The sequence below is a fragment of the Oncorhynchus masou genome, chromosome 16 (genome assembly GCF_036934945.1).
Source record: "Oncorhynchus masou masou isolate Uvic2021 chromosome 16, UVic_Omas_1.1, whole genome shotgun sequence".
NCBI classification, from domain to species: domain Eukaryota; kingdom Metazoa; phylum Chordata; class Actinopteri; order Salmoniformes; family Salmonidae; genus Oncorhynchus; species Oncorhynchus masou.
The window spans coordinates 8,273,849-8,298,379 of NC_088227.1; the positions used below are offsets into that span (position 1 = coordinate 8,273,849).

The 24,531-nt window shown below is 43.1% G+C and overlaps 1 protein-coding gene across 1 annotated transcript in view; it reads right to left on the reverse strand.

Annotated features, from left to right (window-relative positions):
* Window positions 1–22,610, reverse strand: part of mei4 (meiosis-specific, MEI4 homolog (S. cerevisiae)) — a gene marked incomplete at its 5' end in the record, with an annotated part of 51,079 nt that extends 28,469 nt beyond the window's left edge. The window contains 3 exons of the mRNA XM_064990361.1: window positions 9,690–9,821; window positions 19,601–20,175; window positions 22,340–22,610. Coding sequence (XP_064846433.1) covers window positions 9,690–9,821; window positions 19,601–20,175; window positions 22,340–22,610 — 978 coding nt within the window. The remainder of the gene's footprint in view (window positions 1–9,689; window positions 9,822–19,600; window positions 20,176–22,339) is intronic.
* Between the last annotated feature and the right edge of the window lie 1,921 nt (window positions 22,611–24,531).

The following is a 24,531-nucleotide window of genomic DNA, read 5'->3' on the forward strand; positions in this document are numbered from 1 at the left end:
ACTGACCTCCTGGATTAATTTCAATGTTGATCGTGAAATATATGCTTAGACGAACAAGTCACATGCAAATAGAAAATGGGGAATGGGACAAAAAGGGAAATGAAGATTTCAGAACAAGCCACACAACGGAGTGTCTGCTGCAAAAGGCCCATGATCATCCGACATTGGAGAGGTGAGCGAGAGAAATGTTTGACGTTTTGTGCAGCTTTTGGCACTCTCCGCTCCGTCTACATTGTAGGCCTACTCGTGCATTATGTTAATAGTAGGCTAAGTCTACCTACATAATTCATGAAAAAGGCTACGGCAGATAGGAATAGGGAGGTCATTTGGTGTGTCGCCAGGCTGTGAGCTGCACTGTTGTGCGCTGGCCGACTTCTGCTGTGCCAGTCATGTTCAAATAGGTTCAACTATCGTCTGTAAAAAATAAATAAATGTAAACGTATAAAAACTATCGCCTGTCACATCATGATGTCGTTGCAATCGACAATGTCTGTCAAACGTCGTTGATTTCCGATTGTGTCGTAATATCGCCCAACCCTAATAGTCACTACTCCCGATGAAATAATAATGGCTTAAAGAAAATACTACTGAAGTAATCATTCTTTAATTGATTGTCATCACTAGAGACTTGAGGCAGCACCACTCTTTGGTTCAGTATTAGGCTATATGCAGCCTACAGCATGTCTGTAGAAAAAACAATTAGAAATGCAATCATTCTCATAATAATCATGATTACAATGTCCATCGGGCAACAAACCAATTATACAACAATTTGATCCTGAATTACTTCTCAGAATACAACCAGATCCAATAGAGCTCTGACTGACTCATCGTTAAAACAATTTGGAATAATTGAGCATCCTCTTCATGTTGTCCTTAGAACTGTCTTGTTATTAGGTGTTACCAGACCGCTACATTAACAGAGAAGCAACTAGTGACATGGTTTTAAAAATTACATTTTAGGCCAACACACAGATCTTGTCCCTTATACAACCATTACCAAGTCCTGACTTATTTTTTTTACCATGGGAAGGGTCTAGCAAACAGATGGGGATGCCTATCTCACCTCTAGCGACCAAGGTAGTGTGTGTTTATGTTGCTGCAGTGTGTGTGTGTGTGTCGGTGGACTGAACTGATCATCCCGACCTCCATCCCAAAGGAGCAGCCCCCACAGCGTTACCCCTTACTGAGTGCATGAAGCTACAGAGGCAGGAGGAAACCATGCGGCTCTGTCACTCTGTGTGAAGGGTTAACGGAATCTTAATGCTCACATAAATCACCCTAGAAATACACCTCACCTGACTGGTCTGCCTTTATCACAGTCCCACTGCAGATCTGGGGGAAAGACAGGGGTAACACGCACGGACACATGGGAGGCTCAAACGCACAGGGAGGCTATCAGTCCGAGGATGCTCCCTGCATACAGTACCGTGCATTACCCAGCCATGAGGACGGAAAAGAAGAGACTGATAAATTAGGACTGTTTTTTTTCTTTCCACAAGACCTTCGAGCCACGGCTAGACTAAAGTGTGACAAGCAGGGCCTAAAATGAACACCCGCCACCTGCCAAAAGCGAGTTTTAGCATTGGTGGGTAAGAATGTCTGATTTACCAGCCACGTTACCGCATGGTAACACTCCGGGTTCTACAGTGTGAGCAATTGAAAAAAAATGGTCAAGTATGGCCACAAGTGCGAGTTGTGATTTATAGCAAAATAAACGCTGCTGTAGCCGTTTTCAAAGTATTTCTGCCATTTTGTTTCATATCTAGTAAGGCACAAAGAAATCTGAATCCTAACGTTGTAGCTATCCCACCTCATGCAGCAACACTGCCTGTCTGAGGGGGCCGTGAGTACCCGAAAGATTTGTTTTTAGAAGCATTGGGCACAGGCATATAAATTGGTCTAATTTACTCAAGTTTTCCTTGTGTTTCTTGGCTATTTACATTGTTTTATTTACAAGCTCGGTTGCTTTTCAATGTTGGAGTTTGCTCCCCTGCTAGAAAAAATAGACATCATAGGTCACAGAATATTAAATCAAGCAATATACCACATTACTTCTTGCTAGTAATACATTTAATGCTTAGAAACATTAATAAGCATGCTCATCCGTTTTTTGTGTGTTTCTTTGTGTAATTATGGCCCCAAAAATATTTTGGCTGGTAAGAAAATCAGTGTGGCTGGAAGATTTTATTATCTACAGTACCTGCCACTAAAAGTAAAAAGTTAGTTTTAGGCCCTGCTGGCAAGTCTTCAAACTTTATTTCCCAGGACTCGACCACAGCTCTCGAAAATCATACAGTATTAACAGAAACTGCCCCACTGCATTGCAAGGCAAGATGCAGTAACAGAGGCTTGATGCGTTATACAATCCCACTCGCTGTGTTTTGATGGGCAAATCAGGCAGCCCTACTGATCCTTGACTTTGGCGATGTCATTTACAAAATAGCCTCCAACACTCTACTCAGGAAACTGGATGTAGTCTATCACAGTGTCATCCGTTTTGTCACCAAAGCCCCATGTACTACCCACCACTGCGACCTGTACGCTCTCATTGGCTGGCCCTCGCTACATATTCCTCGCCAAACCCACTGGCTCCAGGTTATATAAGTCTATATAAGTCTTTGCTAGGAAAAGCCCCGCCTTATTTCAGCTCACTCCTCACCATAGCAACACCCACCCGTAGCACGCGCTCCATTGGGTATATTTCACTGGTAATCCCCAAAGCCAACACCTCCTTTGGCCACCTTTCCTTCCAGTTCTCTGCTGCCAATAACTGGAACGATTGCAAAAATCACTAAAGCTGGAGACTTATATCTCCCTCTCTAACTTTAAGCATCAGCTGTCAGAGCAGCTTACCGATCACTGTACCTGTACAGTGATAATCTGTAAATAGCACATCCAACTACCTCATCCCCAAATTTGTCACGACTCCCACCGAAGGTGGCTCCTCTTCCTGTTCCGGCGGCGCTCGGCGTCACCGGTCTACTAGCTGCCACCGATCACCTTTTCCTTTTCTGTTAGTTTAGTTACACCTGTTTCTTGTTTGGGTTGTGGTTAGGGGTTGTGGTTGTGGTTATTTCTACGTTTTGATAAAAAGCGTGCAAAATTTCAACATCCTGCTACTCATGCCAGGAATATAGTATATGCATATGATTAGTATGTGTGGATAGAAAACACTCTGAAATTTCTAAAACTGGTTCAATCATGTCTGTGACTATAACAGAACTTGTGTAGCAGGCAAAACCCCAAGGAAAAACTGTTCAGAAAAAAAAAATCCCTCTGGCAGTTCCCTGTATTGTCTTTGTCAAGGGAAATTTGATAGCGCCCAGGTTACAGTTCCTACAACTTCCACAGGATGTCACCAGTCTTTGGAATTGGGTTGAATCTTTGGTGAAATGAAGAAGAGGCACTTCCTGGCAGAGGTTACACTGTGGATAGTTATGAAAGAGAGAAAATCGTGCATGTATTGTTGACTTGCTGCTATTGAATACAGATCGCCCCGTCAACAATTTGATTGATTATTAACGTTTACAAATACCTAAAGTTGGATTACAAAACTAGTTTGAAATATTTTGGCAAAGTTTATAGGCAACTTTTGAAATGTTTTGTAATGACGTTGCGTTTTGGAAAGCTGTTTTTTTCTGGATCAGACGGGCTTTATAAATGGACATTTTGGGTATACATGGACAGAATTAATCGAAAAAAAGGACCAATTGTGATGTTTATGGGACATATTGGAGTGCCAACAAAAAAGCTTGTCAAAGGTAATGCATGTTTTATATTTTATTTCAGAGTTTTGTGTAGCGCCGGCTACGCTAATTATTTTGTTTACATCTCGTTCAGGTTGTTCGGGGGGGGGGGGGGGGTGCATGCTATCATAAAATAGCTTCTCATGCTTTCGCCGTAAAGCATTTTTAAAATCTGACACATTGGCTGGATTCACAACAAGTGTAGCTTTAATTGAGTACCCTGCATGTGTGATTTAATGAAAGTTTGAGTTTTATCGAGTACTATGGCCAAGACCAAAGAGCTATCAGAGGACACCAGAAACAAACTTGTAGACCTGCACCAGGCTGGGAAGACTGAATCTGCAATAGGTAAGCAGCTTGGTTTGAAGAAATCAACTGTGGGAGCAATTCTTAGGAAATGGAAGACATACAAGACCACTGATAATCTCCCTCGATCTGGGGCTCCACGCAAGATCAAAATGATCACAAGAACGGTGAGCAAAAATCCCAGAACCACACGGGGGGACCTAGTGAATGACCTGCAGAGAGCTGGGACCAAAGTAACAAAGCCTACCATCAGTAATACACTTGGCCGCCAGGGACTCAAATCCTGCAGTGCTAGACATGTCCCCCTGCTTAAGCCAGTACATGTCCAGGCCCGTCTGAAGTTTGCTCGAGAGCATTTGGATGATCCAGAAGAAGATTGGGAGAATGTCATATGGTCAGATGAAACCGAAATATAACTTTTTGGTAAAAACTCAACTCGTCGTGTTTGGAGGACAAAGAATACGGAGTTGCATCCAAAGAACACCATACCTACTGTGAAGCATGGGTGTGGAAACATCATGCTTTGGGGCTGTTTTTCTGCAAAGGGACCAGGACGACTGATCTGTGTAAAGGAAAGAATGAATGGGGCCATGTATTGTGAGATTTTGAGTGAAAACCTCCTTCCATCAGCAAGGGCATTGAAGATGAAACGTGGCTGTGTCTTTCAGCATGACAATGATCCCAAACACACCGCCCGGGCAACGAAGGAGTGGCTTCGTAAGAAGCATTTCAAGGTCCTGGAGTGGCCTATTCAGTCTCCAGATCTCAACCCCATAGAAAATCTTTGGAGGGAGTTGAAAGTCCGTGTTGACCAGCAACAGCCCCAAAACATCACTGTTCTAGAGGAGCTCTGCATGGAGGAATGGGCCAAAATAACAGCAAGTGTGTGAAAACCTTGTGAAGACTTACAGAAAACATTTGACCTCTGTCTTAGCCAACAAAGGGCATATAACAAAGTATTGAGATAAACTTTTGTTATTGATCAAATACTTATTTTCCACCATAATTTGCAAATAAATTCATAAAAAATCCTACAATGTGATTTTCTGGATTTTTTTTCTCATTTTGTCTGTCATAGTTGAAGTGTACCTACGATGAAAATTACAGGCCTCTCATCTTTTTAAGTGGGAGAACTTGCACAAATGGTGGCTGACTAAATACTTTTTTGCCCCACTGTATGTCACTGATTCTCTGGGACAGGGGAACATTCGGCCCTCCACGTCATTCGTCTCCTCGAGTTTCTTTTTTGTGAAAAAAAAGGAGGTCTGCGTCCGTGCATTGATTATCGAGGTCTCAATTCCATCACAGTGGGGTTTAGTTACCCCCTACCTCTCATCGCTACGGCGGTGTAATCATTTCACAGGTGCGTTTTTTCACAAAACTGGACCTCAGGAGCGCGTATAATCTGGTGCATATTCGGGAGGGAGATGAGTGGAAAACCGCATTTAGTACCACATCTGGCCATTATGAGTACCTCGTCATGCCGTATGGGTTAAAGAATGCTCCAGCCGTCTTTCAATCCTTTGTAGATGAGATTCTCAGGGACCTGCACGGGCAGGGTGTGGTGGTGTATATTGATGATATCCTGATCTATTCCGCCACACGCGCCACGCATGTGTCTCTGGTACGCAAGGTACTTGGGCGACTGCTGCAGCATGACCTGTACGTTAAGGCTGAGAAATGTGTGTTCTCCAAACGAGCCATTTCCTTCCTGGGTTAACGCATTTCCACCGCGGGGGTGGTGATGGAGTGTGACCGCGTTAAGGCCATGAGTAATTGGCCGACTCCGACCATGGTAAAGGAGGTGCAGCGGTTTTTAGGGTTTGCCAATTACTACCGGAGGTTTATCCAGGGTTTTGGCCAGGTGGCGGTTCCCATTACCATACTGCTGAAGGGGGGGCCGGCGCGTTTACGGAGGTTGGCAGAGACGGACAGAGCTTTCAATTGTTTGACGGCACCGTTTACCGACGCTCTTGTGTTGGCACATCCGGACCCCTCTTTGGTGTTCATAGTGGAGGTGGACGCATCCAAGGCTGGGGTTGGAGCCGTGCTATCACAGTGCTCGGGCACGCCACCGAAGCTCCGTCCCTGCGCTTTCTTTTCGAAAAAGCTCAGTCCGGCGAAGCAGATGTGTCCGGGAGTTGTTGGCTGTGGTAAAGGCCCTGAAGGTGTGGAGACATTGGCTTGAGGGGGCCAAGCACCCTTTCCTCATCTGGACTGACCACCGTAATCTGGAGTATATCCAGGCAGCGAGGAGACTGAATCCTCGTCAGGCAAGGTGGGCCATGTTTTTCACCAGATTTAGGTTCACTCTCTCTTATCGACCGGGTTCCCTCAACATGAAGGCCGACGCGCTGTCCCGTCTCTATAACTCCGAGGATCGGCCCATCGATCCTACTCCCATCCATCCAGCTTCAAGGCTGGTGGCACCGGTGGTATGTTAGGTAGATGCAGACATCGAGCGGGCATTACGGTTGGAACCTGCGCCTCCACAGTGTCCTACAGGTCTTAAGTATGTGCCGCTTGGTGTCCGTGATCATACTCTACCCTCTTCGGGTCATCCTGGGATTGCGAGGACAGTGCGTGGTCTAAGGGGGAAGTACTGGTGGCCCACCTTAGTTAAGGACGTGAGGTTCTATGTGTGCGCTCAGAGTAAGGCTCAGAGTAAGGCTCTTAGGCACCTGCCTAGAGGGAAGGTACAGCCCCTCCCTGTTCCACAATGGCCGTGGTCTCATCTGTCAGTGGACTTTCTTACCGATCTTCCCCCGTATCAGGGGAACACTACGATCCTGGTCCTGCCGTCTCCTCCCATTGCCCGGTCTCCCTACAGCCTGTGGAGGCCCTGTTTACCCACGTCTTCCGGCACTACGGGGTGCCTGAGGACATCGTTTCTGATCGGGGTCCCCAGTTCAAGTCCAGAGTTTGGAGGGCGTTTATGGAACGTCTGGGGTTCTCGGTCAGCCTGACCTCGGGTTATCACCCCAAGAGTAATGGGCAGGTGGAGAGAGTGAACCAGGAGGTGGGTAGGTTTCTGCGGTCGTGTTGCCAGGACCGGCCAGGAGAATGTGCGAGGTACGTCCCATGGGCGGAGGTAGCTCAGAACTCACTCCGCCACTCCTCCACGAACATGTCACCATTTCAATGCGTGTTGGGCTACCAGCCGGTCCTGCCACCGTGGCATCAGAGTCAGACCGAGGCTCCTGCGGTGGAGGAGTGGGTGCAGAACTCTAAGGAGACCTGGAGGGCTATCCAGAAATCACTTATGCAAGCTGGTGGATGGCAGAAGAGGAGCACTGATCGCCACCGCAGTGAGGCCCCCGTGTTCGCACCGGGGGACAGGGTCTGGCTCTCGATCTGAAACCTGCCCTTCCACCTGCCCTGCCGGAAGCTGGGGCCGCAGTGTGTGGGGCCATTTAAAGTCCTGAGGAGGATAAACGAGGTGTGTTATAGATTACAACTCCCTTCTTACTATCGTATTAACCCCTCGTTTCATGTGTCTCTCCTCAGGCCAGTGGTAGCTGGTCCCCTGCAAGAAGGTGAGGTGCCGGAGGTCCTTCCGCCCCCTCTGGACATCGAGGGGTCCCCGGCGTACACAGTACGTGCTGCTCTGGACTCTAGACGCCGAGTGAGGGGCCTGCAGTACCTTGTGGACTGGGAGGGGTACGGTCCGGAGGAGAGGTGCTGGGTACCGGTGGGGGACATCTTGGATCCGTCACTGCTGAGGGATTTTCATCGCCTCCATCCGGATCGCCCATCCGGGACACAGACAGGGACATCCATTCCCTGGGGGGTGAGGTACTATGCCGAGTAGAGCCCGACTGATGTGTTTTTGGGGTCCGATACCGATTCCAATATTTTGGGGGATACAAAACTTACCGATACATCTGCTGATATACTGTTTTACGTGTAACTTTTCCACACGAGTTCTCAGAAATTGGCATCCAAAAGACCAATTGTCCAAGAAATATGCTTCGAATGTTGATTTCTTGCATTGTGACAATAATGAAACATTGCTATCTCAGTGTTCGTATAAGCATGAGATTCACCTTTTTTCATCCTATTTATTGAATATTGGTTATCGGTGGAATTATCGGCCGATACCAATATGTTTGTAAAAGGCCAATATCAGCCGATATCGGTGAAACAATATATCGGTCAGGCTATACTAATTAGCCAGTCTGGTGGCTAAGTCTTCAAACGGTAGAGGTCTTTACCAGCAATTTATCTGACACTTTTTCTACATTGACAGCAGAGGGGTCAAGTGCAAGGGCATAATGGCTTTGAAGTGGCACAAGTACTATGAAGTATCAAGACCTCAATGTTAGAGGGGTACGAGGCAAGTCAACAGCCCCAAAAATCAAGTGAACAATTACAGGTCATCTGAATACATTATAACCAAATGACAGTGGTCTACAGTAGCAGCCACAGTGTAAACAACTCAACAACAATGGTCTCAGCAAAGAAAAGGTCCTATAGTATTTAATAAACCAATGTCTATGACTTTGCTTGCAGACAAAATGATGTGACAGAAATTCTCTTTTCTCATTCACTTGGTACAGCAGCACTGTGTTCTGCTTTTTGCTCAGGGCTGCTTCAATAAGGGCTTTTCTCAATAGGATGAAGGAAAAACACACAAACTGTCTCTCTACAGTGGGAGTTGAGCGCCACGAGAAGGGAGAATAATCTGCTTTCAATTCCCTATTCACACATTTCTATTTTGCATGAGCGCTGGCGGCTGGGCTGTGTGTATACACTGGCTTTCAGAGGAGACGTGCCAGTCAAACAGCATCACCCACCACACCTTGTAGGCTACCTGAGACCAATGTTGTGACATGTAGGCTTGTGCAATATGCCCTGAGTGAGAAAGTTACAGACACTCAAATATCATACCACCAAGACATGCTAACACTATTACATTAAGAGTGGAGGTTAGCATTTTTTTGGGGGGGGGGTATGATAGTTGTGTGTCTAACTTTCTTATTCATCATTATTCACAATTCATTCAGGATCCGTAATCATGGTGGCATCCACATTAATGAAGAGTTTAGAAACATATTCTATTATTATTTACAATAAAACTGACTCCACAATGACACAATACATTATATACCATTAATTTCGATTGGGCACAAAATAATCTGAAACACAACCAAAACAAACAAGCAAATACTTCCAACAAATTTGTAGTCAAGCTTGATGTAGTCATTGCATGCAATGAATATGGGATGAAATACTTAATGTTTTACTACTTGAAGTACATTTGTGCCAATACTTTTGGTCCCCTAAAATGGGGGGAATTTGTCTAAAAAGTAATGTAATCCTTAACGGTTCACCCGATATGGATGAAAATACCCTAAAATTAAAGCTGACAGTCTGCACTTTAACCTCAGAGTCATTGTATCATTTCATATCCAAAGTGCTGGAGTACAGAGGCAAAACAACAAAATACATGTCACTGTCCCAATACTGGCTCACTACATATGCATAATAAACAGTACTATAAACATCATTAAATTCAATGATTTAACTCATCCTATACAAACCTGTAACATCCTCCCTTCCCCCACGCCAGGTCTGTGTGGAGAGCGCTGGCAAACAAGAGGTGTGTGTGTGTGTGTGTGTCCTGGTCCTTACCTGGCAGGTGATCCAGAGGTGTTCTGCCAGCCGGTTGATCTCAGACAGCACATGACGGATGAGCAGGGACCTAAGCAAGTTGCTCCCTCCCAGCAGGATCAAACACTCCGTCAGCCTCTCCTGAACCTGGAACTGATGCAGACCAGAGGGAAACACATAAAAAACAGCACGGTAACACCACCAACCCCCATATTCTTTCACTTAACTAGGGCTGTCCCCAACTCCCAAAAAATCTTGGGTCAACCAAAAGTTTTGTTCTTTCGACCAATCAATTGGTGTATTTTTGCATATATAGACACACCCTGTGTGTTTTAATAAAACCAACTATATATATTGAGCTTGTCTGATGCTTTAAGCTGGTAATAGACTATACTAGAAGTCGGTAACCTTTCGCATTTTGCCAATATATCTTATTATTTATACTGATCTGCATGCCAGTTATGGTTTTCATATGCACATTTTCGTGGAACATTTTCATTTCATTTAAAACATTGTCTTCATATCTCCAAATCATTGTCATGTGGTTAATTAGAATTCTATCCTAATCTAAATGAAAATGATAAACCTAAAAAGTCCCTTCTACTGCCATCGTCAACTATGTAAAAATAGCCTATATAAAAAGGCAACAAATAAAAACATTGCAACCTGCAGGTAGAAAATATCCTGATAAAGAAAAAATATCCTAAAAAAAAATCACATTTGCTATACATGGCCTGTCTGCAACGAACTTGAAACATTGTATCAATTATTAACTTGGGTTCAGCCAGAAGCTTGCACTAGCGAACTTGCTATATAAAATATTCTGGGCCCTCAGTTTCCCATGCAAGTGAGTTTGAGACAGACACAGCTGTAGGCTATTTGCGCAAGGGATAAGAAGCAGTGCTTGACTTGGGCAGGAGCTCACCGGAGTTGAGCACTGGCACCTCAAATGTTCTACTCCCGTTCCTCTTATAGAATATTATCTCAAAAGTATTGTGGAGTTACTACATTGAGTAAATATTGTCATTGTCAATGGGTGTAAAAACAGACTTTGTTTGCTTGCTGTTTGAGGTGAAGAAAACTTTAAGTTGAGAAGCTCCACAGCTCATTAGTGGTGGTGTGTTAAGCCAATCAGAAATACTTTTAGATCCCTAAACAGGCACATTTATATGCCTACATTTACGTGCAGGCCAGGTAGCCTCTAGGCCTATATACTTCTACGCGTAATCAGGTGTGCGTCCTTACTCAACATTGTCTTTTGTTTGAAGTGCTTCTGTCAATGACTAAATTGAATTGACAAAACTCTAAATGGAATGAAATAAACCAAAACTTGTTTCTCACAAGAGTAGCATAGATTGTGCGCTATGCAAACAATGTGTCTACTCCGACAATGAGAACCTTATTAAGACTGGAATAATAATATATTGAATACATTAACAGACATTACCATAACCAAACAAACATTGTAGATTAGAAATTATAGGAATTAAAGGTAAATGTACGACTGGTGATATATGTAATGGGGGAATTACATATATTCCTAACAACCAACTGCGAACAATTCACACAATGAAGTTAAGAAACAATGAATGTGCACAAATTGGCGGGAGAGAGTGCATTCCTGGAGAGCACTGTGCATCTGGGCGCTGCAGGGTCAATCCAATGTCTGCATTGGCCATGCCGAATTTACGGTGATACAGACTCAGCAGAAATCAGGGCATTCATACTTCTTGAGCGTCGCAGAGCAGGTCAGAGCTGTGAAGTGAGTTTGTGTTTATACAGGATGTACCGCCCCCACCCAATCATGTCAATGCGGTGCTATACAGAGCCCTCTGCATTGTTACAACATTTGGGAGGCGAATGGCGATGCAGTACGGAGGTTCTGCACATGAGAACATATGAAAGCTGGTGGTTCCTTTTACCATGAGTCTTCAATATTCCCAGGTAAGAAGTTTTAGGTTGTAGTTATTATAGACTACTATAGTAGGACTATTTCTCTCTATACCATTTGTATTTCATTAACCTTTGACTATTGGATGTTCTTATAGGCACTATAGTATTGCCAGTGTAACAGTATAGCTTCCATCCCTCTCCTCGCCCCTACCTGGGCTCGAACCAGGAACACATCGACAACAGCCACACTCGAAGCAGCGTTACCCATGCAGAGCAAGGGGAACAACCACTTCAAGTCTCAGAGCGAGTGACGTTTGAAACGCTATTAGCACACACCCCGCTAACTAGCTAGCCATTTCACATCGGCTACACCAGCCTAATCTCAGGAGTTGATAGGCTTGAAGTCATAAATAGCGCAATGCTTGACGCACAAAAGTGCTGTTTGAATGAATGCTTACGAGCCTGCTGCTGCCTACCACCGCTCAGTCAGACTGCTCTATCAAATCATAGACTTAGTTATAACATGATAACACAAAGAAATACGAGCATTAGGTCATTAATATGGTTGAATCCGGAAACTATCATCTCGAAAACAAGACATTTTAACTTTCAATGAAATACAGAACCGTTCCGTATTTTATCTAACGGGTGGCATCCATTCATCTAAAAAATCCTGTTACATTGCACAACCTTCAATGTTATGTCATAATTACATAACATTCTGGCAAATTAGGCGGCCCAAACTGTTGCATATACACTGACTCTGCGTGCAATGAACACAAGAGAAGTGACACAATTTCACATAGTTAACATTGCCTGCTAACCTGGATTTTTTTTAGCTAAATATGCAGGTTTAAAAATATATACTTCTGTGTATTGATTTTAAGAAAGGCATTGATGTTCATGGTTAGGTACACATTGAAGCAACGATATGCACCGCATCGATTATATGCAACACAGGACACACTAGATAAACTAGTAATATCGTCAACCATGTGTAGTTAACTAGTGATTATGATTGATTGATTGTTTTTTATAAGATAAGTTTAATGATAGCTAGCAACTTACCTTGGCTAACTGCATTTGCGTAACAGGCAGGCTCCTCTTGGAGTGCAATGAGAGGCAGGTGGTTAGAGCGTTGGGCTAGTTAACTGTAAGGTTGCAAGATTGAATCCCCCGAGCTGACAAGGTGAAAATCTGTCGTTCTGCCCCTGAACGAGGCAGTTAACCCACCGTTCCTAGGCCGTCATTGAAAATAAGAATGTGTTCTTAACTGACTTGCCTAGTTAAATAAAGATTAAATAAAGGTGTAAAAAAAAAAAATTGCCAAATTGGTGTCCAAAAATACAGATTTCCGATTGTTATGAAAACTTGAAATCGGCCCTAATTAAATCGGCCATTCCGATTAATCGGTTGACCTCTATTTTACATTGTAAAATAATAGTGAAGACATCCACTATGAAATAACACATGTAATCATGTAATAACCGAAAAAGTGTTAAACAAATCTAAATATATTTTAGATTCTTCAAAGTAGCCACCCTTTGCCTTGATGACAGCTTTGCACACTCTTGGCATTCTCTCAACCAGCTTCATGAGCAATGATTTTCCAAAAGCCTTGAAGGAGTTCTCACATATGTTTATCACTTGGTGGCTGCATTTCCTACACTTTGCAGTCCAACTCATACCAAACCATTGGGTTGATGTCAGGTGATTGTGGAGGCCAGGTCATCTGATGCAGCACTCCATCACTCTCCTTCTTGGTCAAATAGCCCTTACACAGCCTGGAGGTGTGTTGTGTCATTATCCTGTTGAAAAACAAATGATAGTGGGACTAAGTCCAAACCAGATGGGATGGCGTATTGCTGCAGAATAAAATCGCAAATTTGGACTCAGACCAAAGGACAGATTTCCACCGGTCTAATGTCCATTGCTTGTGTTTCTTGGCCCAAGCAAGTCTCTTCTTATTGGTGTACTTTAGTAGTGGTTTCGTTTCAGCAATTCGACCATGAAGGCATGATTCACGCAGACTGTGTGAATCAAGCCTTCATGGTTGAATTGCTGCAAGAAACCACAACTAAACGACACCAACAAGAAGAGACTTGCTTGGGCCAAGAAATATGAGCATTGGACATTAGACTGGTGGAAATGTGTCCTTTGGTCTGGAGACCAAATTGGCGATATTGTGAGAAGTGGTGTGGGTGAACGGGTGACACTGAATGGTGTAGGGGTGCTTTGCTGGTGACACCGTCTGTGATTTATTTAGACTTTAAGGCACACTTAACCAGCATAGCTACCACAGCATTCTGCAGCAATCCTCAATATATCGGGTTTGGGCTTAGTGGGACTATCATTTGTTTTTAAACAGGACAATGACCCAACACACCTCCAGGCTGTGTAAGGGCTATTTGACCAAGAAGGAAAGTGATGGAGGGCTGCATCAGATGACCTAGCCTCTACAATCCCCGGACCTCAACCAAACTGAGATGTTTTGGGATGAGTCGGACCGCAGAGTGAAGGAAAAGAAGCCAACAAGTGCTCAGCATATGTGGGAACTACTTCAAGACTGTTGAATGTTGAAAAAGCATTCCAGGTGAAGCTGGTTGAGAGAAAGCTATCAAGACAAAGGGTGGCTATTTGAAGAATCTCAAATATAAAATATTTCATTTGTTTAACCCTTTTTTGATTGCTACATGATTCCATATGTGTTATTTCATAGTTTTGATGCCTTCACTATTAGTATACAATGTAGAAAATAGTCAAATTAAGAAAAAGTCTTGAATAAGTAGGTGTTCTAAATCTTTTGACCGGTAGTGTACACAATCCATGTCTCAATTGTCTCAAGGCTTAAAAATCCTTCCTTGACCGGTCTCCTCCCCTTCATCTACACCGATTGAAGTGGACTTAACAGTAAGGGATCATATCTTTCACCTGGATTCACCTGGTCAGTCTATGTCATGGAATACACTCAGTGTATAGCTAGGCTACTGGCAATTTGTTTTGAACAGCGTACGAGAACGGTTGTACTATAATATCATCCCTGCACAGTATGCAGGGCTATGCAATGCAATAGGCTACCATAAACACTATGATACAAGATGTATTCAGATTTCAGACTATAGGCCTAAGGTTTTTCGATATCGCAAAGAGAACAAGCTTGACAAATTGTAGGTCTTCACATAAGATACAGGTAATAACTGAGCACCCTAAGAGAAAAGGGAGCCATGATAATAAGTGAGACTACTATGTGACCAGACAGAAAACTAAACTTTGTGCTATTCTCAGTTGAAATAAAATACTGTCATGAAATAATATCACCTTATAGTCTTGAGCCTTTTACGCTATGAGAGTGACATTTGACTGGTGCCTCTGGGGAGTCACGATATTCCATTTAATCTAGGCGCGTCACCTTCATGACTAGAGTAGACTGGCCCCTAGACAGCTGTGAAGCCATTACCGACAGACAGGGCCAGGTAAAGATTCAGACATAAGGGCCTCAGCATTAACCATAGAATCTCAATCTAGTTCTGTCTTCTGTGGCATTACCATCATCACCCAGGTTGAGGGCTGCAGTCGGTGTAAATGATATCGCCTACCTATTTCACGTCTCCAGATGAAATACCCAGTCCAAATTATTTGACAGTATGTCAGCTATTGAGAGAGGCCTCTATAGCGTATTTCATCATCATCGTCTTGATGGTAACAGTTCATCTCTTTTCACATTGCTCGGGAATGAAGCGTGCATTTGAAGTCAAGATAGAGATTTAAGCCTAATAGAAAATTGCAGGCAGATTCCCAGGAGGCCTAAAGAAGCACATGAATAAAAATAAAACATATTTTTCAATTAAGGATTTCCTCCTTGAGGATGCTGATAACCCTTCAAGCTTTTGTTAGTTGTTATAAACCAAACCACCAATTCATAACATAGTAAACACATTAACACACTTCCACATGTGTGAAATAGGAAAAAAAAAATTACGCCCACATTTAGTTACTCAGCAGAATTAACTAACACAGCTCGAGCCAGCAATAGGATGGGATCTGGTTTAATTTACAGTTTTTTTAAATTGAAATTAATCAACTTGAATGAAATGAGGGTTATAAATATAAAGTCACATCACTGAAGGATCCTATTTCCACAACTGCAAATGACATCAATAAGCTCCAGTAGCATCAGCGTCATCCCAAAGCAGAGGAGACAGCTCCTATTACGCTAATTACAGGATGGAGCTGGAAATCATTTAAACAACTCCTTCGATATCTCTGATGCCTCCATCACAAAAAAAGAATACTCTGCAGCAGTGATGCTCCTCCTGCTGAAATGGCATGCAGCCTACTCTTCCTCAGTCACTCAAGCTGTGTCAGTGATCAGCCTTCTGAGCAGTGAGCAGCCTTCATTTGCATGGAAATGACCCAAAGGCCGACTGCTGTTTGGCTTGATACAGGCAGCCGGAGTAAAAATTACCTGGCTAATGACTTTATTCACCGGCAATATCAGTCAGGCATGAGGTGAATAGAATTGTTTTTCTTTACAAACACAATCAAGGATGTCTGGAGTGATGTGAGTCACAAAAGGCACCCTAAGGACACTGGTCAAAAGTAGTGCATTCTATAGGGCAGTTCTTAATCCTGGTCCTGGGGAATCAGCAACAGAATGACAGAAACTGCATCCCAAATAGAACCATATTCCCTATAGCAGTGTTTCTTAATCCTGGTCTTGAGGACCCAATGGGTTGCACATTTCTGTGTTTGCCTTAGCACTACACACCTGATTCAAATCATCAAAGCTTGATGAGGAGTTAATCATTTGAATCAGCTGTGTAGTGCTAGGGCAAATACAAGAATGTGCACCGCTTCGGGTCCTCAAGACCAGGATTAAGAAACACTGCTATAGGGAATATGGGATGTAGCCTCTGTTATTCTGCTGCTGATTCCACAGTCCTACAGACAGAACAGGGCTGAGGAGCTTAGTCCCTGTCACAGCAGTAGAGGACATTGCATCATGCCCTCCTGTCCCAAAGCTACAGCCCAATTTCAGCAGTCTGTGATTCATACACACAGAGTGCTGCAGGTTCGTCCTGGTCTGGATCATTCACTGTCCTGTAAATGGCCATGTGAAAGAGAGTTACAGCGGTATTCTATGGTGCTCTCCTCCGAACAAGCCACTTTAGTTCAGACTTTCTTATTGTCGTATTTTACACCAGAAACTATTGGACCAAAGGAGTGAGGGCACCCGCTTGGAGTGAGTTTGAGAGCCTCCTAAAATAGTTTCCCTGGGCACTTGTTTGTCCTGTTTTCATTATAAGTGACTTAACAATCAATGTATTACACAGTCCTAAATTGCAGGTCCACTCAACCATGCTGCACCACTTCACGCCAACATGTTGGCTTGTTGCTGATGCCCATGGGCACATGACAAGTTTAAAATATTTCAGAATTGTGATAGTTTGACACAGCCAATTGATCTCTATATTAAGATAAATCAAAGTTAGCTTTCCTCCCTTGTCTTTTTATGAATATGAGATTTTAATAGTCATGGCATAATGGCAAACATTTTACAGCAAACATTGATCCTATTTGTCAAAGCATTACACTTTGCCAACACTCAGCCAAACACCAGCTTAGTGCACAATGGAAAGGAAACTCTTCTCAGGGACTTTGTGAGGAGGGGTTTCCACAAACAAACAAATCCCTATCCAGACTTGCAGGCTTCGATTTGATTAACAGAGACAAATTGACAGATTTTTTTTTTTAAGGAACTATATATATATATATATATATATATTATATTCATAAGGAAACTTGATGTCAATTAATTTGATATCATAACTTCTCTAACCTTTCAACAAAGGTCATTATTTAGTAGTTTGCACTTGAGAATAAACTGTCCCAGACTGCCTCAAACTGTGTTGTATACCGTGAATACTGGTGATGTCACACCCTGACCGTAGAGATCCTTTTTATTCTCTATGTTTGGTTAGGTCAGGGTGTGACTCGGGTGGGAATATCTATATTTTCTATTTCTTTGTTTTTGGCCGTGTGTGTGTGTGGTTCCCAATCAGAGGCAGCTGTCTATCGTTGTCTCTGATTGGGGATCACATATAAGTTGTCATTTTCCTTTTGGGTTTTGTGGGATCTTGTTTTCTGTTCAGTGTCTGTACCTGACAGAACTGTGTGCTTTCGTTATTTTGTTTGAGTGTTTTCTTTAAATAATAAAAGTATCATGAACACTTTCCCCGCTGCGCTTTGGTCCACTCTTCTACCAACGAGAGCTGTTACAAGTGATGCAGAAACCATTGCAATGATTTAGGCTATTCCACTCTGAAATACTGGTGGCAGGTGCAGGCAACATGGCTGTGAGGGTTTTGTACACACTGTATTACGATTGGGAAAACATTCTGTACTCTCTAGACTAGAGCAGCCGTGACTGTTCCTCCTTGACTGACATTAAGCTGACTTCTAGCTTATATGTTTCCCCTCTTGACTGACTGGTCATCAATCTACCGTCCCGCTAAATAACAATAACCTTGAGGACATGCTAAAGACGCAGAGACCAAAGCGTGCTAGGTGTCACAAATGCTACTCTATTTCCTATACAGTGCACTACTTTTGATCGTGGACACTGGTCAAAAGTAGTGCACTAAAAAAGGAGTAGGGTAGCACTTGGGATACAGTGTTTGCAAATATCTAACGGAACTTTAGCCAGACATGTTTGAGAGCTCCCAATGGAAATCATTCTATACATTATTTACACTATACATTATTTACATTTACACTCGCCCTCGGATCAATCCTCCCCCCCACACACACAAGAGTATACAAAATCTATATTTATTTTTTTACTCACCCCCTAGTGATGAATTCAGATTAATTGTGGCCCCCACCCCCATCAAAGTTGCCCATCCCTGACCTAGCCTATACGGACGGATAACATACTGTCTATTTGGTGATAATGTAAATGCTATGACACATTAGTCTCTGGTGACAGATTTGTTTCTGGGTTCCAGCCAAGACTAACATGCAAACTGCTGGCCATTCATATAATCTGGTAACCAAAATAACTATGATTGAGCAGCCTCTCAACCAATGGTCCAACTACTGGAAGTTGTTTGGTACAACAATCACCATAATGCTTTACGCCAGGTAAGAATCTTTCAAGCAGTTTTTCAGGAAATCAACAGTGACTTGTGGCTAGATTTGTAATAACAATTGGCCTAAAAGCAACATATAACCTCCCACCTATTAATCTTCATTCGGAAAGGGACAACACGCCCTTCACAACTCAACTGTGACAGCATTTATTCAAGCCTGCTGACACTAAGGTGATTGTCTGTCCCCTCAGAAGCTAATAAGTATTGCTGCTGCCAGTCATATCTCATGATTAGTCATAACAGTGGGTGTGGTGGCGTTCCCCATTTTATCTCACTTGTTTCTCCATGCTCTCATTTCCTTCCTCCTACAGTCTGTGTATATTAATGTTACTGTGCTTTAAAACAGAAAATTGTCTGTCTTCAATTTACACTGAACAAAAATATAGACGCAACATGCAACAATTTCAAAGATTTTACTGAGTTACAGTTCATGTAAGTAAATTAGTCAATTTAAATAATTTCATTAGGCTCTAATTTATGGATTTCAAATGGCTGGGAATACAGATATGCATCTGTTGGTCACAGATACCTTAAAGGTAGGAGCGTGAATCAGAAAACCAGTCAGCTGGTGATATGATCATCTATAAACCTCAATGCCACTTTGATGACTGTCATTGCTTTCTGAGGGTAATGAAACATACAGGCTGTTATTCTGGACTGCATACTAAGAACCACTAAACTCATCAATCTCCGGTCAACTTGATATTACATTTAGCCATGCTATGATCATCCAAACTGTAAGTGAGACTAGGACTGAGAACCTCTCGCTTTGGAATTTAATGTCTGGTGTTACCTCCTAAAGGAAGTATATTTTAAACACCTACACAAATATAGTACTGTAAAATATATTGTCATTAATACACTACGATATGCATTATGTTCTCTTACCCTGTTGAGCTGGCCGTTGTGTAATAGAACATCAGTGAGCTCTTTCAGGGAATCTTCCATGCCTGTCACAAATAGCTGGGAGGGCTGTCTGTGGGAGAGCCAGTGATCCACTGCCTGGGCCGTCACCCGGGACGCCTGCAGGAGCAGTGAGCGTGGGGGCAGGGGTCTGTCATCCCTACTAGCAGACACCACACAGGACAGCAACTGGCACACCGAGTCTGCAACCACGGACCTGTCCTTGTTCCTGTCCAGGCTAAACCCTCCAGCCTCCGCACCCATTGCCTCCCACTCCACCCTGTTCAGCCCACACAGGCTCTGGAGAAACTGCATGTGGAGCAGCATGGCCTTCCCACGAGGGTCTGCCTCACACAGGCTGGAGAATGGGATCTGGGGGGGTGTGGTGGTGACAGGTGGGAAGGCGGGCTGGGCACTGGGTTCTGCAGAGTCTTGAGTGGGCAGAAGTGTCTCTGTGTTGTTCTCCATCCCACAGCCGGAGTCCATGTCTGAGTTGAGCGGATCTTTCACCAAGCCCGGCCCCATGAAGTCCTGAGAGAGCAGGTCCATGAAGCCATCTCCTGCAGGTTGCACCAAGTAGGACATGAGCTTCATCACTATGCATATCTCATTGTCAGCTTCATTATACTCTGTGTCACTGAATTAAGCATTAGGCCCTATAATTAAAACACCCTCAGTTTTCACACAATTAGCTTTGTCATTAAACCCCATTCAATTATGTCTCTCTCGCCTTTTAAGTAATTCACCACCACCTTGTGTAATTTCATATAGGTCTAATTCTTACTTGTTTTGCACATCAACGGGCCTTGTTTCCAAAGCAACCTTGTGTGTCCATGATGCTCAACTTCATTAATGAGCAAGCCGCTCATTGGCCACAATGGCCTTCAGTTCAATAATACAGTCGTGGCCAAAAGTTTTGAGAATGAAACAAATGTTAATTTTCACAAAGTCTGCTGCCTCAGTTTGTATGATGTCAATTTGCATATACTCCAGAATGTTATGAAGAGTGATTAGATGAATTGCAATTAATTGCAAAGTCCCTATTTGCCATGCAAATGAACTGAATCCCCCCAAAAAAACATTTCCACTGCATTTCAGCCCTACCACAAAAGGACCAGCTGACGACATGTCAGTGATTATCTCGTTAACACAGGTGTGAGTGTTGACGAGGACAAGGCTAGAGCTCATTCTGTCATGCTGATTGAGTTTGTATAACAGACTGGAAGCTTCAAAAGGAGGGTGGTACTTGGAATAATTTTTCTTCCTCTGTCAACCATGGTTACCTACAAAGAAACACGTGCAGTCATCATTTCTTTGCACAAAAAGGGCTTCACGGGCAAGGATATTGCTGCCAGTAAGATTGCACCTAAATCAACCATTGATTGAACTTCATCAAGAACTTCAAGGAGAGCGGTTCAATTGTTGTGAAGGAGGCTTCAGGGCTCCCAAGAAAGTACAGCAAGTGCCAGGACCGTCTCCTAAAGTTGATTCAGCTGCGGGATCGTGGCACCACCAGTACAGAGCTTGCTCAGGAATGGCAGCAGGCAGGTGTGAGTGCATCTGCATGCACAGTGAGGCAAGGAGTTTTGGAGGATGGCCTGGTGTCAAGAAGGGCAGCAAAGAAGCCACTTCTCTCCAGGAAAAACATCAGGGACAGACTGATATTCTGCAAAAGGTACAGGGATTGGACTGCTGAGGACTGGGGTAAAGTCATTTTCTCAGATGAATACCCTTTCCGATTGTTTGGGGCATCTGGAAAAAAGCTTGTCCAGAGAAGACAAGGTGAGCGCTACCATCAGTCCTGTGTCATGCCAACAGTAAAGCATCCTGAGACCATTCATGTGTGGGGTTGATTCTCAGCCAAGGGAGTGGGCTCACTCACAATTTTGCCTAAGAACACAGCCATGAATAAAGAATGGTACCAACACATCCTCCGAGAGCAACTTCTCCCAACCATCCAGGAACAGTTTGGTGACGAACAATGCCTTTTCCAGCATGATGGAGCACCTTGCCATAAGGCAAAAGTGATAACTAAGTGGCACGGTGAACAAAACATTGATATTTTGGGTCCATTAATTGACAGCATGCCAGGGTGAATTGCAGAGGTCTTGAAAAAGAAGGGTCAACACTGCAAATATTGACTCTTTGCATCAACTTCATGTAATTGTTAATAAAAGCCTTTGACACTTATGAAATGCTTGTAATTATACTTCAGCATTCCATAGTAACATCTGACAAATATCTAAAGACACTGAAGCAGCAAACTTTGTGAAAATTAATATTTGTGTCCTTCTCTACACCCCACCCCAGCTGATAGCTAAGGTATGAAATCTAGGCTCCACTCCTCATGTAGACATTGTAATCCAATCCATGCTGAGCAGTCCTTTACTAACTGAAAATATGCTACATTTAAATGAGCATGAATCCTACTGTTCTTCAATTGAACAAAATAATAAAACTGGGAGGCTATTTACTGTGACAGTACACTGCTGTAGCCCTATCCAGAGGCACAGATATCTAATTCTAAATGCATTGCTTTGGACCTATCCAGCAGACCTAACGTACAACGGGCCTACTGAGTATACTGTATTCACATGTGATGGACCAATAGAAGACACATTTGTATTAAATTAAATGTCTAGGATAGGGTATATGCTATTAGTCACACTTTAAAGGACTGAGGGTTAGCTAGTTACAAACTAGCAGAGGATTAATGAGACCCACCACCAGCTTCTGTTCCACTGGTGTTCTTTGGCTTTGAGAGCATCTGGGTGAGAAGGAGCTTTTGACGCATTCTGAGCACTTCCTCCTGCAGCCTCTGAGCTTTGGTCTTCCAGGCCTCAGTCTGGCTATTCAGCTTGTTGGCCAAATGTTCCGCATGCTTCCGACCACTTATCCCGGGAGGTTTACTCTTTATTATGGCAACAGCCACGACAAGTTTAGCTTTTCTAAGACCCCATTCCGCGGAGTCTGTCCCTGAAAGCAAGGGGAAACAATCATGTTGTTGTGTTCATTTAGCTAGCTAGCTATGCATCTTCTAGTCTCGTTCGACACCAGACACTCCTGCCTATGCGCAATTAGCCATCTTCCTCCACAATATTGGCGCTAACGTTAGCAGCTAACCGTCTGCCCAATGTTTGCAAGAAGTAGCTTAACTAGCTAGCCCATCAATGTCACGATAATTGGCTGCCTAACATTGGGGAATGGTAAACACACGTTGCGTTAAAACGAACAAGCAGGCAAACACAACATCACACTAACAATCTAGCTAGCCAACGTTAGCTATGCAATTTTACCATTGGTAGCCGGACTTCGCTCAATTTTGTGATCCATCATTCAAGCCGAGTTCATAAAAACCTGAGGCGGATTACCCCAAGGTATTGGTATTTTTACTAACTTCATATAGTTAGCTAACTTGGCTAGTCACCCTAGTTACTCTTGTTCTCGTTGTGTTGTGAAAATATCAGATATGATGCCTGCCCGAACGAGCACGTTCGGTGGCTAACTAGGCCATTGTTACCAGTAGTTAGCCTCTCGCGCATGATGATCGCTGTCAATCATATGAAAGCGCGTGTGCATGAGACTGACCAAACCTGCGATATGTTTTACTGAACATATCCAGTACTTTCAATTTATTAATTGAAGTGTGACTATGAGTCCTGGATTTTGGCCCTTTGTCTCGCAACCGAACATCAAACGCTACTAAAGAAGAAAAAAATCTATATAATTTGTCCCGTATTTCAGTCAGATATTCAGACCTCTCTTGTAGTCGCGTTGCGCGTATTAAAATATGTATAATAAGGATGTGGTAGCGTAAGCCAACTGGTGATGTTAAACGCATCTCCAATCGTTGTTGAGCTCTGATATGCTGTGCGGAGCAAGATGAGACGTAGGCCAACGTCCATAGGCCTATCGTCAACCAATCATATTTCTCAAATCCTTTAGGGCTAAATTCCAGCTCAAATTGGAGAGGACAGTTCAGCCGAACTAGTGTGCTTTTAGTGAAGAGCTACAAAAGTAAGTAAATAGCCATATTAAACTGAAAGATATGAGGTAAATTAGTCAAACATGTGAGGCTCTCCATGCTTATTAGATGCTCATTCAACATATTTTCTGCTACTTCACTCAATCCCCTTTTAAAAGTCTCATTTCCTAACTGTTTTAAAAACAACCAGAAATGTTTCCTTGGCCAAATATTCCCAGATTTTCATAAAACAGCCACACAGGTGGTCGGGCAAAAGAGGCTAGGGGCGCTTCAATTGCTTGTTTGGTTCAGCGGACTGCGGGGGTGTAGTGCTACCATAGCACCCGCCACTTCTCACAATGGTGCTCGTTTAGTAAAGTTAGATCAAAGCTGAATCAATGTCTCGGAAGATCACATAATGATTAATTGTTGTTCTACATAACCAAATATAAAGGTATGACGTTACTGTTACACCAAAAACACCACCTTATTCTTATTAGGTTTAAGGATGGTCAGCTGGATAGTAGATATATATATATATATACCGATAGACTCATTGTATATATATATATATAATGAGTATATCGGTAACATCTTTGAGAAATGATAGAGGTGGGACTACTATCACTATTATTCGAGTCACAAGAAAGTCACAAGACCCGAGTCTCAAGTCGAGTCCCAAGTAGAACAAACAGGTCAAGACTCGAGTCAAGCCCAAGTCATGCTTTCTAAGAGTCTCAAGTCTAGTAAAAACATATATATATATATACATACAATGACTTGTTCAAATACACATATTTGTCTATTTATTGAGGCTACCAGACAGCCCATTTCATTATGTTGTCTACAACACATTTTGATTAGCCCATGTCATTTTAAAATAGGGACCTTGTAACAGTCGTAAGGGCATGAAATCAGAAGAAAGCAATGCAAGTTGACGTGCTCATAGTGT